A 21,321-nucleotide genomic window follows, 5' to 3' on the forward strand; every position below is an offset into this window, starting at 1 on the left:
GGCCGAGGCGGCGGACAGTGCTTCCTACTCAGGTTGCAGTAGCCTAGAGCTGCCGACTGCGCGTGCCCGGGACGGGAGAGGGCGGGGCCGAGAGCAGCTCCGACACTAGGGAAGGGGTCCAAGCCTGGTCTTGGAAAGCAGACTGGACCGAGATGGGGAGACCCTGGAGCCATACTGCCCCATGGCTCGCCCTTTACTGCTAGCTTTGGAGCATGGAGGTGCCCAGGCCTACGAAGCACACCACTCCCGTCGCTGGCAGAGGCTGGGAGTCATTGTCCCTAGGTTCTAGTCCCCTCACTTGCATGGACGTCGAGTGACCAAGGCCCCCCGCCTTTTCTTTACCTGGACATCAGTTTCCCCATCCGTAAAATCGACTGTTAGCTAATATTCCAGAACTGCAATGGGCTGCGGAGGAGGGGGAGATGGGGGACCTACACGTGACCTCCCTGCGCGGGGCCCCGCCTATCCCTTGTCCACGCGATGCGAGCGCCCCACGAGGACGCGCGGGAGTGGGTGGATCCTTTAGAAACACAACCCGACCGCCCTTGGCAGCGGCTAAGGCGGAGCGTGCAGCTCGCGGGCTAAGCTCTGGCAACCGCACCAGAGAAGGATGGGGACCGCAACCCCGGCTTCGCACCGGGCCACCGTAAAGGCCAGGGCTGTGCTGAGACTTAGCGTGTGACTGGGAGGATGGACGACAGGACGGGAGGCAGCTAACGGGGTTCCCTCTTCGTGCCCGGTCCTCGAAGGCTCACGTCGCAGGTCCCGAGTGGGCTCCGACGACAGCACTGTAGCGCGGAACTAATCTTGTTGCCATGAGGAGAGTGCCAGTGGCCCAACCCAGGGCCGCGGTCGGGACAGGCCGCATTCTGCCACGCTGAGGGTGTGAGGCCGAGAGGGGCGCAGGCAGCTAGGTTGTGCCTGAGCGCACCGACATGGCGAGGGAGGAGTGCAAGGCGCTGCTGGACGCGCTCAGCAAGGCGACCGCATGCTACCACCACCTGGTGCTCACCGTCGGCGGCTCGGCGGACTCGCAGAACTTGCGTGAGGAGCTGCAGAGGACGCGCCAGAAGGCGCAGGAGCTGGCGGTAGCTACCGGCGCCCCGCTGACGACCGCGCTGCGAGACAAACGCCTGGGCGCGGAGGAGCGCGCGGAGTTCCAGCGCCTCTGGGTAGCCTTCTCTGGCTGCCTGGAACTGCTGGAAGCCGACATGCGGCGAGCGCTGGCGCTGGGCACCGCGTTCCCATTGCACGCCTCGCGGCGGCCGCTCGTTCGCACTGGTGTGGCCGGCGGCGCGGCTGGCGTAGCGGCGCGCGCCCTGAGCTTCCGCAGCCTGCCGCATGAGGCGGAGCGGGACTTCGTCGTGGAAGATCCTTGCGAGCTGGAGTGGGAGATCCTTCAGGTGGGCAAGATGATCCACGACATGGAGATGAAGGTCAATGTGCCCCGCTGGACAGTGCAAGCCCGGCAGGCGACGGGTGCCGAGCTTCTGTCCAGTGCTGGAGTCTCCACGTCCGGCTTTGTGTCCGTAGAAGAGCGCACAGGGCCCTGCGACCCGAGCAAGGCTCTGGCTGCCACGGTTTTCAGCGCCGTGCTGCTGGTGGCTGTAGCCCTGGCGGTGTGCGTGGCAAAGCTGAGCTGACCGACACCCAACGGCCCCCGCCTCCACCATTGCTCCTTCCCCAGAGACACCCCTCTCCCAGAATTACCTCTACCTCCAGGACTCAGGATGGGAGTGGAAACTGGCATGGTTAAGAGGAGCGGTTCTAAAACTCCATGTATGTAGGTGTACACGCGTATTTCAAGCACACATTTGCCATCAAAACGTAGTTCCCTCTGGGCGGGGAGGAGTTAATTTTGTGCGGGCCGGCAGGGCATTACCGCTAACGTCTGCAGAAGCTTTATCGCTTTATCCCCTATTAATAGAAAACCGTCCAGTGACCCTAGATTCCTCTGAGTTAATGGGTTACCGCCTGTGCTGCTGGGGCGTGTTTATACTGAGTCCAGGCTTGGTGCCACGATCCCTGCTGGCGACTCCTACTCTGCATGGGGCTCTGCAAGTTTGAAAAAGGGGTTGATGAAATGAAGTGTGGAACTGTTTTGCCGGGGCGGGGGGTGGGGTCTTCTGAATGAGAGGCAGATTGCAACAAGATATAAGCAGGGTTTTTGTTTGTTTGTTTTACTTTAATCATTTGGGGCCTAAATTTAGGAGAGTGCAAATAGAAGTTCACGCAAAGTGCTTTCTCGATGGCTCACGATTGTGCTTCTTGACAGAGCTTACCCATTAGTCACCAAAATGAGAAGAGGTTTGGGGTCGTGCCTTCCCGCGCAGGGTCTGGTTCTGCTTAGGAAACCAGAGAGGGGCCGTAGAACCTGCCTTCAGGGGATTGGAGCCACTGCACACACTGCCAATTTGAAAGGTCTCTCCGCCAGCCTGGGAGAGGTGCAAGCTTTGGGAAGAGCTGCATGCTATATAGGCAGGGACTTTCTCCTTCGCTTTGGCTTATTTTTGTTCCAGAACTAGACCAGAGTTTTTGATCCTTCTTTGGGGGAGGGCTAGGGAATCCTCTTCAGAGCCCTTAATCTTATCTATCCCTTGGAATTTGCTTGCCAGCCAGTAGGAGAGCTAGCTTTGGAAGGAGCCGCACAACTCTCTAACCCCAACACTGCCTCCTGATGGGGTATAGTGGCATCACTGGTACACAGAGGTTTTGAGCCAATTAGCCAAGTATGGGTTAGACTGTTAACACCTTTAACTTGGAATTTAAGAAACGTTTTAAAAATAACAGTCATTTTTAAAGAAAAATCACATAACCACATTCTGTACTATCAAAGTCGGTTTTTTTTTCCCTAAAGGACATTTGGCCACGAATATATGTGCCAATGAGTCAAACATAGCAGTCTTAAATACTTTAGTTACTAAATATATGTCTGCATCTATTTTTAAAATTGATCTTGAAGGCAGAAAGTCATAGCAAAAACTACCAAAACCATAAGTGTAAATGACAGAAGTGGTCCTTGCTTTAATTTTCTTTTTTAATTTTGTTTATTGATTTTAGAGAGGGGAAGCGAGAGAGAGAGAAACATCAATTTGTTGTTTCACTTATTTAGGCATTCATTGGTATGTGCCCTAACTGGGGATGGGACCCACAACCTTGGTGTTTTGGGATGATGATCTAAGCAACTAAGCAACCCGGCCAGGGCCTCTGTTCTTATCATAGTGTTTTGTTCATGAAAAAAATAATTATTCAGGCCCCAGCTGGTTAGCTCAGTTATTTAGAACATCCAGATGCACCAAGATTGTGGGTTTCATCTCTGGTCAGGGCACATAGAGGAGTCAACCAATGAATGCATAAATAAGTGGAACAACAAATTCTACCTCTGTCTGTCCCCCCCCCACTCTCTCTCAAATCAAATAAATTTTAAAAAAGAAAAACAAAAATTTCAGCAGAACCTGCTAAAGAAACAGCCAGCCCACCAGAAGTTGTACATGTAATCCACAGGGAGCAGTCAGGACAGTTTTCTTTGCTGTCCCTCCTTCCACCTACCTGGCAGACCCTTGGGCATTTACTTATATGTGTAGTCAGGTGTGCACCTGATTCCCAGAGTCCTCTGCTCGATGACATTAGTGGTAAGATGCTGCAAAAAGAGGCTGAATTACGATAATCACATTTATCCTGTAGACGTGTTGTACCGTTAAGGGGCACGTACGAGATTGTGGCCACTTAATTTGGAGTTTTGGATTCGCAGACAATAAAACCCCCAAGTCAAAGGTGAATAACTAAGCACTTTATCAAGCAAGAGCAAAGCAAAATCAAGAATCAAGATCATACATCGCCAGATGGGAAGTCACCATCACCTGGGTGTAGATGCCAGGGAATCCCGGAGAAAACATTCAGGTTCTGACTGGGAAAGTGCCAAGTGAAGCATCCTTCTCTCGGGTGAGATTTCAAAATCTCACTTTGGGGGCTATGGTTAAATATGATTTAGGCAAAAGTGGCTATGCGCCAAGGACCTTGTGTGACTTGACTAACCAACAGGTCCCTCTGGGAGAAGGGCCAGTTCTCCCGAAAGGAACAGTTAAATAGTAAAAGTACTAATCTCCGGGGGAGAAGGACCACTTCTCCCTGGGAGAGAGCACGCCTATATTTCATTCTTACAATAAATGTCACGGGCTTGAGCATAAACAGGGAGGATTCTCAATGTCCCTTTAACCTGTCACCTGTTAGCCTAAACAACTCTGAGTTTGAAGTTTAAAATTTTTTTTGAAAGTATGTTTATTAAATATGGGGACAGTGAAACAAGGAAGGGCTTAGGACAGAGGAAGCAACAGGAGAGCCTGGGCTGGGCTGCCTGAGCTCACTGGGAAGTCAGGAAAAATGAGCTGTGCCAACAGGTTCATAGGGTTAGCTGAGAACAAGCTGCTGCTGCCCATTGCTCCCCTGGGTTCAAGTCTCGTGGGGTTCCTTAGAGTTTAGGAGGTGCATGCCTGAGAGGGAAGAAAGGTGTGGGAATGCTCAAAGGAGGAAGAGCATGCCTGAAAATTATAAACATTAGCAATGTTTGGCATTATTTGTAGTTTTAACATTGTCTAATAGAACTTTCGCTCTATGATGCAAGCAAAATCACTTTCTGCATGAGTGATAGCGTGCTCTCTCTAGCTTTCTGCTCTCATTTCTATACATAATTCAAGAAATTGCTTTCTGGTAGAAGCCTGACTTAATTTAGGTGTTTGATATCAGTTAGTAATTTTCTAAAAAAAAAAACATTTGGTATGATCTTATACCATAATAGAAGTGATAGAAAAAAAGAAACAAATTCAACATGTTAATATGGGATATATATGAAGAGGTCCATGTTGAAGTCGATGGCAGAGAATATCCATTTCCCCAAACCAAAGGTGTAAGTTAGAGGGTAGACCTTCACTTCCAAAGTCAAGTGCTATTGTGAAGTAAGTGTCTGGTGAAGTTATGTACATGTAGAGAGACAGCCCTGGCTTCTCTCCTGGGGACAGCAGCGCTGCTCTATGTGTCACCAAGAGGACAAGTGCTTGGAATGCCAAGACTCTCATCATGGGAACTTTGAACCATTGCTATCAGTTAAAAATATGTTTGTACGAGAAAAAGTGCCTACTGGCAATTTTTTTATGTACTCTAAGAGCTTATGCTTTTAAATGCCATAAGGGAAAATATTTTTGGTAAATAAAAGTAGAGCATAAACTTCATGATTTACCTAAGGTTTACAGTAAGCTACACATGGGATGTGTGATGTCGAGTGACTAAAAAGTAGTTCTGCTTGAAGAGAGTTCTGGTTTGCATGCGGACCCTGATGATGCTGCGTTTTCCTTTTCAATGTGCACATAGGTATGTTTTTAGCTACTTAGTTGCTTTCCAGAATGTAGTTCTCTGTTCTGTACTGCGTGCTTGTAAGGGTGTGAGCCTCAGAGTGTAAGTCTTTACATCAGAGACACAAAGTGCTGCAGGACTGGCCTCTGTGTTCTTTCAGGGCAGGCCTCCTCCCAGGCCTGACCAGCTGCAATGGGCAGGGGCTCTGCCTCCCTTTCCAAGTACCTCAGACAAGTCACTGACCTCCCTGTGCCTCACTCGCCTCATGTGTGAAACGGGGGTTCCTCACTAACTCAAAGTTCCCTTCCAGAGCTTAAAATATTTAATAGAATGCAGTTAAACAAGAAAGGGTTATTTTGTTTGCTTTTTTTGGATGTTGTTTGTTTTGGTGAATACTGAAATGGAATCTTACAGTTTGTTGGTTATTGTCTAAAAATGGTCTGTTGGTAAAACTCCAAGTGAATTTAAAAAATCTGAATGAGCTAAGCTTACTGTGATTTTAGTCCACGTCAGAATTAGTGGATGGACTTAAAATCAAATTTGTGTTAATGCTACATATTTAGATTAAGTACTTACATTAGATTAGGAATTTAAATTCAGACCCTAAGTCTAAGTCCAAGAAAGCCTAGTATTTATTTAACAGCTTGTTGTACCCAGGAGGTGGACCACCTGAACTGATTCTGGGAAATTACAGGTGTGAACACCTGTCCTTTGTCATGGAGGCTGGGAGAATCCTGTTCTGGTGTCCTCGGCACTGGTGAATACATTTGCTGTCTGCTGTCTGGGAATGTGAGTGCAGCATGGCTGTCATCAGATCCAAAGTGGAATGAAGAGCTTCATGTCTACTGTTTGAATGATGCTTCTAACTAAAATGTTTATTAATAAGTAAAAAATTAAAGATAACACATAGCCTTTACAACTTTGTCGAAAAAGGCACCCTCAAATGGTTCAGCTATCAACTATTGTGATTTTTTAAAAAAATTCTGTCTTTTAAAAAGATCTTATTTATTTATTTTTAGAGGGGGAGGGAGGGAGAAAGAGAGGGAGAGAAACATCAATGTGTGGTTGCCTCTCGCATGCCCTGCACTGGGAACCTGGGCTACAACCCAGGCATGTGCCCTGAACTGGAAATAGCACCAGCGAATCTGTGGTTTTCAGGCTGGCACTCAATCCACTGAGCCATACCAGCCAGGGCTTAAAAAATATTCATTATCTTTTTCATGAACATTTGAATTGAAGAGAATATCCTGATCAACATATTTACCCTTCACAGATTTCATTACACAAAGAGGAGTTCAGAAATACTCCAGGATTATAAATCTCTGAGTGCTGTTCTACAATATGATTATACTTTTTTTAGCTCTGGTCAACACAATCAAAGTCATATTCAAATATTGTTTCTTTGGCTCTTGGGGACAGACCAAAAGAGAGGGAACTGACTACATGCTGCGGCCTTGTCTCCGTGAGGACTAAATGGATTTCTGGAAAAGCATTCCTCTCTTTCATTTACTTATTTTGTCTCATTCCACAGAGGATTCTGAGTGTTTTCATTGTAATGCTAGCAGATATTGGGTATCCTTGTTCTTTGGTGTATAAGTTTAGAGTTGTATAAACTTAAGGCTTATATGACAAACATAAATACGCCAAATGAGAGCTCCTGTTGGCAAACTGATTTTGAAAAGTCCTTTTAATATGCTGTTGCCAGAAGGCAAAGTTGAGTGTCCCTGCTTGTATGTGTGAGGTCTGTAAATAGAGGAAATCTTCAAGGAAATATACAGAAATGAAAATTTTTGTTAAGGTGGTGGGATTATGAATGGCATTTATTCAACATTTTTATTTAGTGTTGTTATATGGTTTTTACAAAAAAATATGAATGCTCTTATCACCTAGAAAATGTTATTATAATATATTTTTTATAGTTAGGATCTCAGTTATAATGAGAAAGAATTTCAGAACATCCCTCCCACCCCGCTCCAAAGCAAAGCAAAATACTTCTGGAGTTGTACCCCAGAGAATCAGAAGCACACTGTGAAATATGGTATCAAGACATACAGGCTAAGAGCACTGCCTATGGAGCAAAGTACACCTGAGTTCTGATCCGACCTCCTTGAAGTTCCTTAATCTCTGTGACCTCGGTTGCCCATCTATGCAGTGGGAGCAATAATAGGGTAAACTTCATGGGAGTGTGGAGATGACTTTTTCCAGGCACAGGGCTCAATAAATGCTGGCTGCCACTGCTGTTACTGTCTACCATACACTTTGGAAGACCGAAAAATAGGATGGTTGCCAAAAGAAAAATCTGCCAAAAGTCAGTTTAAAGATTAAAACTGGAAGAACTTGTCAAATGAGATAAGGTAGGTAGCAAAAAGGTCAAGACTACAGAGGGAAATCCAGGTTGATGTAGAAGATGGAATCCATATATTTATAAGGTCAAACTTAGGTATAATTTAAATACAGCAGTTCTGAATTTTGACAAATGTATTCAATTATGTAACCACCACCTCAGGCAAGTTATAGAATGTTTCTATCAGCCCCCAAAGGTCCCCATGTCCCTTTGTAGACAACCCTTTCCTCCCACCCTAGGCTCTGGCAACCACTGCTCAGATTTCGGTCCCTATACTTTTGCCTTTTCCAAAACATCAAATGAATGGAATCCATATATTTTTGAGAAAACAATGTTGTGAACCTTTTAAAAACTCTGAGAATGTTTTACATGGTGATTCTTGGTGCACAAGATGTTACTGGCCATTCAAGGCGAGTGATGTTTCACGGCAGTGATATGCCTTGGTTTCTAGGCAGATGGGACAATCTCTCCTGTTATTGTTGAATCTCCAAGCCAAAGTCATTTCTCCATGGCTAGCCCTGCAGATCACATTTTCTTCCTTTCTTTTCAACTGAAAAAAACTCTGATAAATAATGGATAACAGAAATGAATTTGGGCTGGTTGAATGAGAGATTGAAATAAAAGCTCACTTGAAGCTGTAGGTAAGAAGCAATATGATGACATGTTTGTAACGTTTTTTTCTTTCAGGGTTATGCATGTTCTAATGAATTAAATAAAGAAACTTCTCATTGTAAAGATAGCTGGGGAGGATGGTAGAACATACAAATGAAGTCAACTTTCCTTAGATATGAAGTAAGCAATTGTTAACAAAGTCACTCATTGTCTTGTGACCACAGGGCACACGGTAACTGCTAGAACTAGTAGGGGATGGCTACAGTTCAGATAACTGAGGTTATGAAGCAGGAGATAGTAAGGAGGAAATTCCCGAGGTGCCCCAGGGCTAAGATAAAGGACACAGATACAGGACAGAGATCCTGTTTTAAGACCAGTTGTTCCCACTTTCTGGAAAACTGCTGAATCATGGTGACTCGAGAATGCACCTTCGCAGAAGATCCTACATGACCTCTGTTTCATTATAATGAATTAACATTGCGTAACCCCTTCCCCAGTGGCTTGATCAAGGAAAATCATGGGAGACCACATGCACATAGCTTTAAAGTAATACGACTACTTGTACATGCGCAATAAAACCCCACCAAAACCAGCCAGGAAATATCTGCTATTTAAGAATAGAATCCCTCCAGCTCCTGAGGTCAATCTCTGCTCAGAGTTGGCCTACTCCCATGTTCTGTGGAGTGTACTATTGCTTAATAAATCTGCTTTCTCTCTTTCTGCTATAAACTCTGTGTGTCCGGTTCAATTCTTTGTCCGTGATCACCAAGAACCTGGTTACCTGTGCCCACCCATGACAGTTACAGGATATGATCTCTGGATACATACATAAAGTGGTACTGCATCATCACAGAGCCTCAGACCGCCATGGTAGTGTGCAGTTCTGGAGACTGTTCTGTGCTGGTGAAGATCTAACCAAAGTATGTAACAGGGTGCAGCCAAGGGGGGCCCCAAATAGTGATTTGTAATGGGGTCCAGAATTCAGGTTGTCTAGGAAATATTAAAATATATATATATGATGTCCTCACCCCTACAAGTCTGAACTGGGGGATGGGACACATGGAGCAGGACCACTGAGACTGTTTTGCATAGCAACAGTTTGCAACTAACCTCAGGCATGGTCATTTAACATATCTCTAACTTTTGACTGGTTTCATGGATATGTTAAATAGCTGTGGCTTTGCTCTGAGCCAGGGAGATAGGAGTGACTTCAACCCATGATGTAACTGGGAGACAACTCCCTCTGGTTACAGCTCCTGCTTGAGAGCTTGCAGATGATTGGCTCCACGCCACGGGGCCACGCCTGCCTGGATTTTCTATGGCAGCCCAGTAAAGCTGGAAGAATACGGGGATGCTGGCAGATGTAACTGATTGTGGGGGGAGTCGGAAATGGGGCTGCGGAGGAAGATTGGTGCTGGGATTTAAACCTAGGCTTGGCAGCCTTGCAGAGTTTTGGGGGGCCATGGGGCTTTGGCGAAAGTTGGGACCTTGCAGCTTTGGGGTGCTCCCTTTTGCCATGTGGCTTAGGAAGCAGGAGAGACCTTGCTGGGAAGAAAAGGGGTGAAAGGACTCTTGCTAGTGTGCCATGAGAAGGTGCCACATGGTTTTGGATTAACTGGAGATCGTGGCTGCAACACAGCTGATGGCGCCGGGAACCAGGAGCTACCTGAGCCATGGACTTCTACTTCTTTTCCTGAGATACAGTGCCCCAGACTGGGCAGAGGGAGAAGGAAGGACTGTGTGCATTTGTGGGTATTCTAAATGACTTTAGTATTTTAATGAAGATACTAAGTCATTACTCTTAAGTCTGTGTAACTCTTTGAATAAATAATTCCTTTCCTTTTCGCCAATCCCTGGTGTTGAGAGATGCCTTTCCCTGGCAGCTGGCAAGGTGAACCTAGTATGGGGGTGGGGGGCCCAGAGCACAAGGAGGGGGTCCATTCTGTAATAGTTTATCGTTTGCACCTCTCCACCTCCCCCCCCCCCGGGTCTGTTCTGTAACAAGTACATCCCTTTGCTATGTACTCCAGGACTTGGCCATCTCACTGAGGAGTGACCAGCCTTTGGGGAAACCAACTGATATAGAAATAAACATTGATACCTTCAAAACCATGGTGTTACTTTACAGTGAAGAGTGTGTACTTTCTTAAGATACTTAAAGTGAATGATTTCTCATTTGTGAAATGGCAACAACTATTTCTACCTTACAGTTTTGTGGATTATACAGCTAATCCTTACAAAGTTCCTACTGCCTCACACACAGTAAGTGCTTAGTAAATATTAACGTTATCACTCCTAGGGTTGAAGGACTGTTAGTTCAGTCTCCTAAGCTAGACACTTCCTCTCCCTCGCTCTGCATGTTCAACCAAATACTACATCAAGTCTAGCTCCTAAATACTCTAATAAATCATTCCCTTCTCCCTACCTAACCCCTTCTGCACAGACACTCCTAGTTCTGGAGCTCATTATTTCTTGCCTAGCACATTCCATGGACCTCCAGTTCAGACTCATTTAACTGAGTCACCACACTGGTGTCTGGGTGACCTTTGAAAATTTGAATTTGATCAAGTCACTGTGACCTGTTACAGCTTCCCCTGGCTCACAGTACTAGGACCCCTGGGGTGTAGGGTATTGTTAAAAGTATGGGTTCCAAGATGCCGCCCAGACTCTATGATTCTGAAATGATTCCCAGAGCAGAGAGCCGCAGGGAATGGTTCAGAGAGGGGTCTCTGACTGTGGATTCTGTAGACTCAAGGTGGATGGAAGTTGGCAGACCCTCCCAGGGCATGTCCTCCCTCGGCCTAGAGGTCAAGGTATTGGCTGATTACCTTGGGGAGCATGGATTCAAGGACCTTTCACACTCAGGCTGTGCAGTGGAAAATGTACGATTTGGCATCTGATTAATCCATCAGTTTCTTATTGGTGTGCTGGATACCTGCCCCTTGGACACCCCCTTCCCCACAAAAAGGAAACACATGCTTAACAAAGGCCTACTGTCAACAAAGGCCTAGTTCTCAGGTTTTGGTCAGTTAGGTGCCACCAGGCCTGGGGCTGCTTCGCACTTTTACCCGGGCAAGTCACGTGCGGCCATAAGCATTCCCGCTCTTTGTCCAGTGTCCTGAGTGAGGATTGCACGGCTCTCCCTTCAGGCGGCTGTGACAGCCCTTGTCCGGTGACAGTGGCCTGGAAGCGAACCTGGGCACTGGAGGCGGAGCTTGCCCAAGGCCACGCCCCTTCCACAGTCTGCATTCGCAGAGCGCCCAGAGTTCAGCCAGACTCGGGCAGTTCTGCAGTCGAGGTGCTGCCCAGGAAGGCACTGGGGGTCGTAGGGTCGGTGCGTTGGAGCCCCTGCCGCACCAGAACCCGGAGGTCAAAAGCCATGAGCGGCTTCCTGCGGTCGGGCTCGAGCAACTGGCGGCGGGCGGCCACCTTGGTGCTGGCGGCGGACTGGACACACCCAAGCCCCAGCGCCGAGTCGCTGCCCCCGCTAGCCGAGGGCTTCCGACTGCTGCTGCTGCGGCGCTCGGAGCAGCAAGGCTTCTTGCCTGGGGCACACGTCTTCCCGGGTGGCGTATTGGACGCGGCAGATCACTCGGCCGACTGGCTGCGCCTCTTCGCGCCGCACCACGGGCCGCCACGTTTCGGCCTGGGCCGCGCGCCACCCTCGCACACCACCTTCCCGGAGCTGCCCGCGGCGGGGCCTGACTCCGCCGTTGAGGGCGGGGCTGCGCTGCCGGATGACGTAGCCTTCCGCATTTGCGCCATCCGCGAGACCTTCGAGGAGGCGGGAGTGCTGCTGCTGCAGCCGCGGGCCTCCCCGGCCGCGGTGCGGAAGCCGGGCAGCGCGCTCCCGGCGCCGAAGGGCCTGGCTACCTGGCGCGCCCGTGTTCTCCGCGACCCGTGCCAATTCCTTCACCTGTGTGAGCACCTCGACTGCATCCCCGACATCTGGGCGCTGCACGATTGGAGCGCCTGGCTCACGCCGTTCAGGCAGCGTGGCGGCCGCCGCTTCGAGACGTCCTTCTTCGTGTGCTGCCTGCATGAGCCGCCGCGGGTCTACCTAGATTTGGCCGAGGTAGTGGACTGCCAGGTAGGGCGTTCTCACGGCACGCAGTGGGGACCCCGGCCGGAGGCTAAGACCCACCCAGAACCTCCGAATAAGGGTGGTACAGCCAGTAAGTGACTAAGAGGGTATGGGACCCAGGCAGTCCGGCCCCCAGCCGGGCAGGCCAAAGCCAGGACTTCCTGGTGAAGTGTTTTTCGCGGCTTCACTGTCCCAAGGCCTTGACTCTGCCTCCCCACGCGGCTTCCTTAGCGGAACCGCTCCGGAGAGCCAAAGAACTGAGCAGACCGCCTATTAGGCTCCAGGGTCCTTCCTGAGCACTTCAAATACATTGTCATTTCATCTCCACAACAGTTGTGTCCTTAGAGAACATCCTTTATGTGATTTAATTTTTTTGAATTTAGCCCCGACCTGTGTGGCTCAGTTGGTTGGGCGTCCTCCCGCAAAGCGAAAAGGTCCCTTGTTAGATTCCTGGTCAGGGCACATGCCTGGGTTGTGGGCAGGTCCCCAGATGGGGCGCGTGAGAGAGGCAACCAATGGATGCTTCTCACATCTACGTTTCTCTCCCTCTTCCTCCCTCCCCTCCCCTCTCCAAAAATAAATAAAATCCTTTTTTTTCTTAAAGGGGTTTACTTTAAACATTTTAAAAATTTGTTGTCTTGTTTTATGGCCGCATATATGGCCTATTTTGGTGAATTGTACTCTTTGCACCTAAAAAGAATATTCTGCCATGTTTTGAGGGAGTGTTTATAAAAATGACAGGTTAGATTCCTCCATAATTTCTTTCAGGTTTTCCATTTTGTTCCATCAAATACTGTACTGAGAGAGGAATGTTTAAATCTTCAATGGGTAATTGTGGGTTTGTGTTTTTTCAGTTCTATCAGGTTTTGCGTCATGTATTTCAGAGTTGCCTTGCAAGGTGCTGCATAGACATCTAGGACTGTTAAACCCTGATGGATTGACCCTTTTTTATGAAATAGCATTCTTTATTCCTGGTAATACTCCTTACCTGAAATCTGAAGCTTACTCTGTCTGATACTAATATAGCCACTCTGCCTTTCATTTGATTAACAATTGCATAGTATACCTTTTCCCATCCCTTACTCCCTGCCTCCCCACTCCCACCCTCTTTATAGAGACTTTCTCACGGCAGCGCTGCACAGGTCCTTGTCTTCACACAGTCCGGAAATGGCTGCTAGGCTCTGTGCTCTTTCTTTGCTAAGAGGCACAAAACAGAAAGGCAGGTTGTTGTCATCTGCTAAGGAGCGATGGTAAAAGTAGTATTTGGCGTAAACACTGGCAGGACCATTAATATTAAACTGAAGTAGCTCCAAAAAATGCCTTTTCATCTTATTCATGTCCTCAACTAATGTCCTTGAGGATCTGGCAGTCCACATTTCACACAGCCTGATCATCCCAAACCTCGGAAGCAAGAACAACGGCTCCCAAAATAATTCTTTTCCAGTTAGTGGGACAAATGTCGATCTCAGCATAAATTAAAAGCCTTTCTAAGTAAAGCAAAGTTACTACCGCATATTCAGCTGTTAGCTGTGTGGCACTGAAAAGAGTATGAGCAAATCTGTTAAATAAATTTGTGTTCAGAGTCATGGAACTGTTTCTTGTGTGAGTGGATGTGATCTCTCATTAAAAATATCCAAGGATCTATTTGTATCTCTGTGCTTTATGTGGTAATATACCACTAAGGTCACACTTTGTGTTGTGGTTCTAAGATTAGCATGGCAGACTGTGCTGTCGTCTGGAAATATTGTTGAGCATAAGCTATATTTTTTAGTAAGGTGCCCTGGAGATACATGGTTTACATAGTTGTTTTTCCTCTTTTCTCACACATCCGTTGGAGATTTGTTCAGGAAAATTGTGCTTGCCCTCAGATAGCCAGGAGGATTTGATTCCCAACCTCACTGGTTCAGCATCTCCCGGTCGCTTGTGTGCTGCAGGTGGTAGCCCTTGCTGGTTCTGAAATCCAACTCTGGGGGGTCCAGGGCAGCGGGTGAAGGTGCTGCTGCCACCATGCCCCCAGCGGCCTCCTCAGAGATCTCAGACTCGTAGTCTGGCTCTGCTGGCTCAGCTTGGGGCTGGCACTAGGCTTCACGCAACAGGTCAACGTGTTCCCCTTGAGGTGCCTACACTCTTCGCCCCTGTAGCGGCCTTTGCTCTCTCCCGAGTCCTGCCCGGACCCAGGACTCCACCAACAAAGGTGTGGCCACCACCGGGGCAGCGCAGCACAAACAAGCTTGACCTAGCCAGCTGTTCGCATGCCTGCAGGGCCCAAGTGGGGCTCTGGACCCAGCCGCACCCCTTGTGGTAGCCCCCTTCTCCCCGGAGTTGCCTCCATCTGTAACTTTTAACCTATCTGTGCCTTTATAGTTAAAATGTGTTTCTTGTAGGCGGTGTATAGTTTTGTTTTTTTATCCAGTATGACAATTTATCCCTTTTAATTGGGGTGTTTAGATCACTTATATTTAATGTCGTTATCAATAGAGTTAGTCAAGTCTACCGTCTTACTGTTAGTTTTTTTCTCTGTCCCATCTATTCTTTGCACTGTTTTTCTTTTCCTGACTTCTTTTAGATTATTTGTATATTTTTAGGACTCCGTTTTGCCCCCATTATTGACTTACTAACTATATCTCTGTGGCATATCTCTTTGTGCATTGCTCCCCTGGTTGCAAGTCTCATGGGAACCCTTGAGTTTAGGAGATGAGTGCCTGTGGGGGAGGAAGAGGGGAAGGAGAAGGTACTGGCGTGCTCCCTGTACTTCCCCTCCTCCCCAGAGGGAGAGGTCCACTGGGTCCATTGTTTTGAGGGTTTATTTCCCTCTTGCCGTGGGAATCTTAGGGAAGGTCTTTGGGATGTTTTCAGCAGAATATTTGTCAGTTTTCTAGGTGTGCTTTCTCAGGGTTGTGGTCTTCACTGATTGGTCAGTGCCAGGGCAGGGGGTTGTTAGTCATTGCAGCTGTCCTGGCTCACCTACCTGGTTTTGCTGCCTTTCTGGTCCTGGAGCTGAGGCCTATATGTTGTCTCTAGGGAAATGACCTTCTGCATCAGGATGTAAATTGTTTGGCCAATTTGTTCAGCTTTCTGTCTTACTTCTCTGTTCCACTTGTCCTGGTCTGTCTCAGAGCTTTACTGAGTTCGCCTCATTTGTTTTTCTTTTTTCACACACTACAGTTCTGCATTTTTCAGTGTTCAAAATGGTGGTTTTATAGATTTTGACCACTTACCTATTTTTCACATTGTATTGGGGGAAGGTAATATGGCACTCATGGCTGGGAGAGAAGGCTCCAATAAATAATTCTTAACCTCATTAAGTCGAGTGGTTCTCAAAAGGAGATTTGCCCACCCCACACCCAGGTACGTTTTGCAACATCTGGAGACATTTTTGGTTGTCACAGCTCAGGGACTTCGGCTGGCTTCTACCCAGTAGAGCCCAAGTATGCTGTTAAACGTCCTTGAGTGCACAGGACAACCTCCTACAACAAAGAGTTATCTGGTTTAAAGTGTCAATAGTGCCAAGGTTCCAAAACTTAGTGGGAACAGAGAGGAATTTAGAGCCAGTCCCCCTGCCCCACCCCAGGTGTGAAGCCCAGACTTTTAGACAGAGTAGTGCCAGAGTTTCTTCCTCTGTAAAATGATACTATGCAGCGATGACCTAAGGACTGGAAATATTTTACATATAGTATTTGAGCAGTGCTTTACTGGTAACAAGTAACCAATAAATGGTAACTTCTTTTATTTTTAAAATATTTTATTTATTTTTAGAGAGAGGGGAAGGGAGGGAGAAAGAGTGGTAGAGGAATATCAATAAATGTGGCCCCATCTGGGGACCTGACCTGCAACCTAGGCATGTTCCCTGACTAGGAATTAAACCAGTGACTTTTTGGTTCACAGGCCAGCACTCATTCCACTGAGCCACACCAGCCAGGGCACAACTTCTTTTAATCTATCCTCTGGACTAACCTGAACAATTGAATTAAGTGGGTGGATGCCTATTGTTTAACCCTACATCTTGATTATTATCACTGAACTCACATAAAACTGAGAAAGCAGAATGCTTTGTAAATAACTTAAATATTGGGTGGTTCTTTGAAGACCTAGGTTTGTTTGTAAAATGCAGCCAACTTCAGAATAATGTGGTGATGCGGACCCTGGCCTGCTGGGTCCGTGATTTGTGGCTGCAATGGACAAATTCACACGGACTACAGAAGTCCTGTGGAGAAAAAGGGATGGCATGGCTGCTCTCTAAGTGAGAGAGAGGGCGAGAGGGGTGACCCCTGCCTGGACAGGCTTTTATTGCTTTTCTGGGTACATTACATTGAGGATGGTCCTCATTTACTATGCACAGGTTCGCTGTAGATGGTCACCTTTTACAGATAACAAAGGAAAGAATGTTGCTAATTACTTCAAAGAGAAGGATGTTACAGATCAAGGGGAAAATTGGTTGAACTGGTTACACCCCATCCTTGGGAAGTTTAGCACAGATTTTAGGAAGTTACTTTAGAGATATGCAGTCAACATTTGCTGCCTCAATCCAGGGTGAGGGAGTTTTAGCAAAAGCAAGTCGCATAGCAGCCTAGGTACAATGCAGGCCTGATTCCCCATGGGAGAACCTATCTGTGGGTGTGGGTCCTGTGTTCTGGACCTCAGTCCCCACTGGCCTTTCCGAGTGGGGGCTGGGCTACATTCCCCACGTCATGTGGAACGGTTCCCTATAATGTGGGGTGCTTGTTAGACATGGATTGTTGGGCCCGATAGACTGAAGATTTAATAGGTTTCTTAGGGGATGTTTAAGCACGTACAAGCTTGTAAACCTTCGGCCTATCATTATCCAAGGCTGAAATCAATTTTAAGTCCCTGGGTTTAGGTGTGGGAATCAGTTTTCCCCAGTGTAAATGGATATTTAGTAAGCCAGTTAAAGAAAAACCTTTTAGGGTTATTCCATATTCATTGAATCAGCTCTTTTTATCCAAATGTGTATGGAAGGAAGGCTCTGGAAGGAGAGTAAGTCACAGCACTGAGGCCACTTACGTAAAATGGGCAAACACTGGTTGGTTGATGCCCTGCTGTGATTACAATCCTGGGACTGTAGACTGAGTTATGCCTCTCGACCCTTCTTAGCTACTACTCCTGACTTTTTACCACTGTTATAACACATGGTATACATCACACATTTTGGTTGCTGAAGGCCCCATAGGGCCTGAGAGAGCTTTGCTTGTCTACTTACACAACCTCAGGGCCTAGCCAAATTGTTCCTTATTTATGGGAGGAACAAATGGGCACTAAAATCTCAATCTGCTGCCATGAGTTTACACTTCAGACTCTGCTTTCCTTCAGGAATCACCAGAACTACTTTGCCTTGTACGCATCTCCTGCCTTTTATGCTTAATGACTATCAACCCATGATGCACTCTCCTGGTGTATTTACTAGTCCTCAGGGTCCACATCTGGGTGTCAAATTCATTTTCACCGGGGGCCGCATAGCCTCATGGTTGCCTTCAAAGGATCAAATGTAATTTCAGCTCCTTAACAGTTAAGGAGTAGTTAAATTTACGCAGTCCTAAAATTATATTCAGCCCTTTGAAGGCAACCATGAGGCTGATGTGGCCCCCAGTGAAAATGAGTTTGACACCCTGTCTTAAGGGGATCAACCCAGCTTTCTTCACCACACCTTTTCATGTTGTCTTGGGAATCTAGCAAAGCACATTAGTGAATTAACTTTGTATCTTCATTTCACTCTCAGGCACTGATCCCAGATCTTACACTGTCTATGGAATAAACCTTTGTCTTCCACAGTGGTCATCTCCGGCAGAGGCAACTGGAAGTTTCTTATCAAAACAGATTTGGTTGGCACCCCCACAGTTCTATGAAATAAGAAGACTTGAAAACTTTGCCTCTCTGTCTGACTTGCACAAATTTTGTTTGGATCACATATCACAAGGGGTGGAAAGATGGATGCCAATCACGTTAATAACTGCTGATGGGCTGATCTTGCTTTTACCAGGTAAATCAGTGAAGCATCAATGCTTTTTTTAGTATTCACACTTAATTCACTGGGCTGTATGGTGGTATTGCCCAACACAGAGACATGATTTACAGTCTGTTTTACATACTATAATGGTATTGATTAAATAAGGTCAAAGTCTATAAAATATCATAGTACTTATTATAGCCAGAAGTTCTGAATAAGTTACTTTACACACTTATACAATTATGTATGTTTTCTAGACATTGACAAAGTTCTTTCATATTATCTCACTTTTTTATATTTTAATTTCGAGTTATGAGAACTTGTAAGTTGTCAGCTTACTTAAATCAGGGTGTTTGCTCGTGGTCAGTTGTTGTGCATGGGTAGGATGGAGGTTTTGTGGTGGGTCATTGTGGGGCTTTGTGTCTGTCTGACTATGGCTGCCTGTCTCAGTTCTCACCCAGTGATAGTATTCGTTACTCATCCTGCAGTGGGAGAATTTAGCAATTCTGATGTGTAAATGATGATTTCTCTAATTTAATCTTAAAATTACTACAGTAGTCTCCATTAAAACACCAAAATATATGGATATCAAGGCCCATATTAATATTGACTATGATAAAGAGAGTCATGAACTATATAAAGTTATAGTTTGATGAAAAAATACCAGCCATAAATATTAATGTGCCCAGAGAAAATTCTTGAGTGGAGAATGGGACCTAGGGAGTGTGGGTATTAAAAACACAAGAAATTGAGGTAAACTCATACAATTAGGGTTATTTAACAACCATCTCAGTTCTAAGCACATGAAATAGATTTAAAAACCTACTGATTTATATATCACTAATAACTGGAATGTTTTATAAAATAACACTGTGGAATTAAAATGTTATTTTTCAGGAGATGAGCTGTACTTAGAAGATTCAAAGTTTTTAGAAGATTCTTTGTGCAATGGAAAAAAGACTGAAGAAATCATGAAGGAAGGGAAGAAATTGCACCGAATAGTGGTACACAGTCACCATCTTTATAGTATCCACGTGACCGTTCAGTCGAAGTATAAACGTATTTATCCTAAGACCTATCTAGTAAATAAGAGCCATTTGTAATGTATTGCTTATTTGTAAGCTGGCCTACTTGAAGGTGTCCTAATGAATAGTCTTACTTGGAATTTAAGGAACTTTGTGCCTATAAAAAGTATAGTACAGAATTTCATATTTCCAGTGTATTATGGAGCTCTCTTGCTTATTTTATTCTGTAAACCTTACAGTGTCACACAAGTATAAAGTATTAATGATCTTCTTACTGAAATAAGAAAAAATCTCACAAAGGGTTCCCACTTCTGTATTGTTTTATTATCAAAAGTTTAAATAAGCTGTTCTACTGCCATTGTCTTTTATCCATTGTATTTACAGTTTCACTGAAGTGCTTAGGAGATCATCCATGAATTCCTCAGACTTTCTGCTAGAGTTAATTTAAGGGTGTCTGATTACATGATAAACAGTAGATTTACACAGCCTTTGGGTGACAATGTCAATTTTTATTTATTTATTTGTAGAGAGAGAGGAGGAGGGAGGGAGGGAGAAAGAGAGGGAGAGAACCATCGATGTAGGAGAGATACATTGATTGGTTGCATCTTGCATGCCCCCAACTGGGGACATGGCCCACAACCCAGGCATGTGTCCTGACTGGGAATCAAAACACTAGTTTCGGTTCATAGGCCAGCACTCAACCAACTGAGCCACACCAGCCAGGACCAATATTTTTAAAGATGTTTGACCATAACTATTTTACTTTGGAGTACTAGGTAATGAAACAAAGAGGTTAGAGAGATGTACTTACTCATCATTCAATGGTGTTTATTTTTCAGTATTTTTAATATGGGTAATTTTTTCGGCTCCTTTTAGGAAGAATAATGTTTATTGATTAAAGCTGGGAAATGGTTAAGACACCAATTGTACTTAAGATCTTTGTATTATGCATAATAAAACAGATTTCATATTTTATGAAATTCTTTAATTTTTCTACTTATAAGATAGAAGTACTGGTGAATTCCTTTTATGTTTATTGTTTAATCTGATTAGAGGAATAGATCAGGGGTTCTCAGCCCAGAGCACTTTGGCCTCCAGGAGGTATTTGACCATGTCTGAAAACCTTTTTGGTTGTCACAGCTGAGAGCAAGAGGCTACTCTGTCTAGTGGGAAGAGGACAGGGATGCAGTTAACTGTCCCACAATACAGAAGACAGCTGCCGCAGCAAAGAACAGTCTGGCCAAGGCTGAGAAACTGATCTAGAATAAAATGTATTTTTTTCAATAAATGATTCCAGTGTGTAACTTTTGAGAACCATGGACACTGTTCGCATTCCATCTGGCCTCTGAATCTATCAAAGTTCTTACTGACTTTTGACCTTGGGCACAATATTCTTTTATTCTTACAAATAATGGAATGTAGCTGGAAGAGACCTCAGTGAACATTATAGTTTTACTGATGAGAAAACTGAGAAACAGATTCATGTAGCTCCTGCCACAGCCAAGAGTAGAACTGGATTCATTGTCAAGCAAGTAACATTTGTTGCTTGTCACCAAAAGCAGGTATTTGAACACTTCTGCCCACTGCATCTTGGTGTCATAGTCGCCAAGGAAACCACAACACAGCCAAGCACTGGATGGAACAATGCTTTATTCACATAGAGATGAGGCAGAGCAAGATCAGCTCCAGTAGTGCACCTTGGTACCCCATGGTCGGCAGGTCCTCTCCCTGCAGCCAGCACAAGACAACTGGCCCACATGTAGCCTTTTTGTGCAGTAGAAGGACCCCATCTCTTCCCTAGAGGGGACAGACATAGTAGTGGGGTTGGCCTGGTGCCATATGAAGTGCCTGCTTAAGCGAAGAGCCAAGGACACACGTTGAGTCTGAAACGGGGAAAGATTTCCAAACAAGGTGTCTAGTCCACCAGAGGCTCTGAGGACTCTATCTT

At 45.9% G+C, this 21,321-nt stretch overlaps 2 protein-coding genes and 1 pseudogene across 2 annotated transcripts; 2 read left to right on the plus strand and 1 right to left on the minus strand.

Annotated features, from left to right (window-relative positions):
• The first annotated feature begins 540 nt into the window (after window positions 1–540).
• On the plus strand, window positions 541–8,649 carry LOC128779665 (regulator of G-protein signaling 9-binding protein-like). Its single transcript, XM_053915222.1, has one exon. It carries the CDS (start codon window positions 936–938, stop codon window positions 1,641–1,643), a length of 708 nt encoding a protein of 235 aa, XP_053771197.1. The 5' UTR covers window positions 541–935; the 3' UTR covers window positions 1,644–8,649.
• A 2,901-nt stretch (window positions 8,650–11,550) lies between these two features.
• On the plus strand, window positions 11,551–20,687 carry LOC128779666 (acyl-coenzyme A diphosphatase NUDT19-like). The gene is made up of 3 exons (XM_053915223.1): window positions 11,551–12,392; window positions 18,174–18,381; window positions 19,246–20,687. The coding sequence occupies exons 1-3, from the start codon at window positions 11,682–11,684 to the stop codon at window positions 19,449–19,451; spliced, it is 1,125 nt and encodes a 374-aa protein (XP_053771198.1). The 5' UTR covers window positions 11,551–11,681; the 3' UTR covers window positions 19,452–20,687.
• LOC128779612 (cyclin-Y-like protein 1 pseudogene) lies at window positions 13,496–16,228 on the minus strand (annotated as a pseudogene).
• Window positions 20,688–21,321: the final 634 nt, after the last annotated feature.

Source organism: Desmodus rotundus, chromosome 12 (genome assembly GCF_022682495.2).
Source record: "Desmodus rotundus isolate HL8 chromosome 12, HLdesRot8A.1, whole genome shotgun sequence".
Lineage (NCBI taxonomy): Eukaryota > Metazoa > Chordata > Mammalia > Chiroptera > Phyllostomidae > Desmodus > Desmodus rotundus.

Bases quoted from the DNA above. Each gene is read 5' to 3' on its own strand.
- LOC128779665 (XM_053915222.1), top strand. From the start codon at position 936: ATGGCGAGGGAGGAGTGCAAGGCGCTGCTGGACGCGCTCAGCAAGGCG.
- LOC128779666 (XM_053915223.1), top strand. From the start codon at position 11,682: ATGAGCGGCTTCCTGCGGTCGGGCTCGAGCAACTGGCGGCGGGCGGCC. The intron at 12,393-18,173 runs GTAGGGCGTTCT...TGTCTTCCACAG, and splicing joins CCGAGGTAGTGGACTGCCAG to TGGTCATCTCCGGCAGAGGC. The intron at 18,382-19,245 runs GTAAATCAGTGA...GTTATTTTTCAG, and splicing joins GCTGATCTTGCTTTTACCAG to GAGATGAGCTGTACTTAGAA.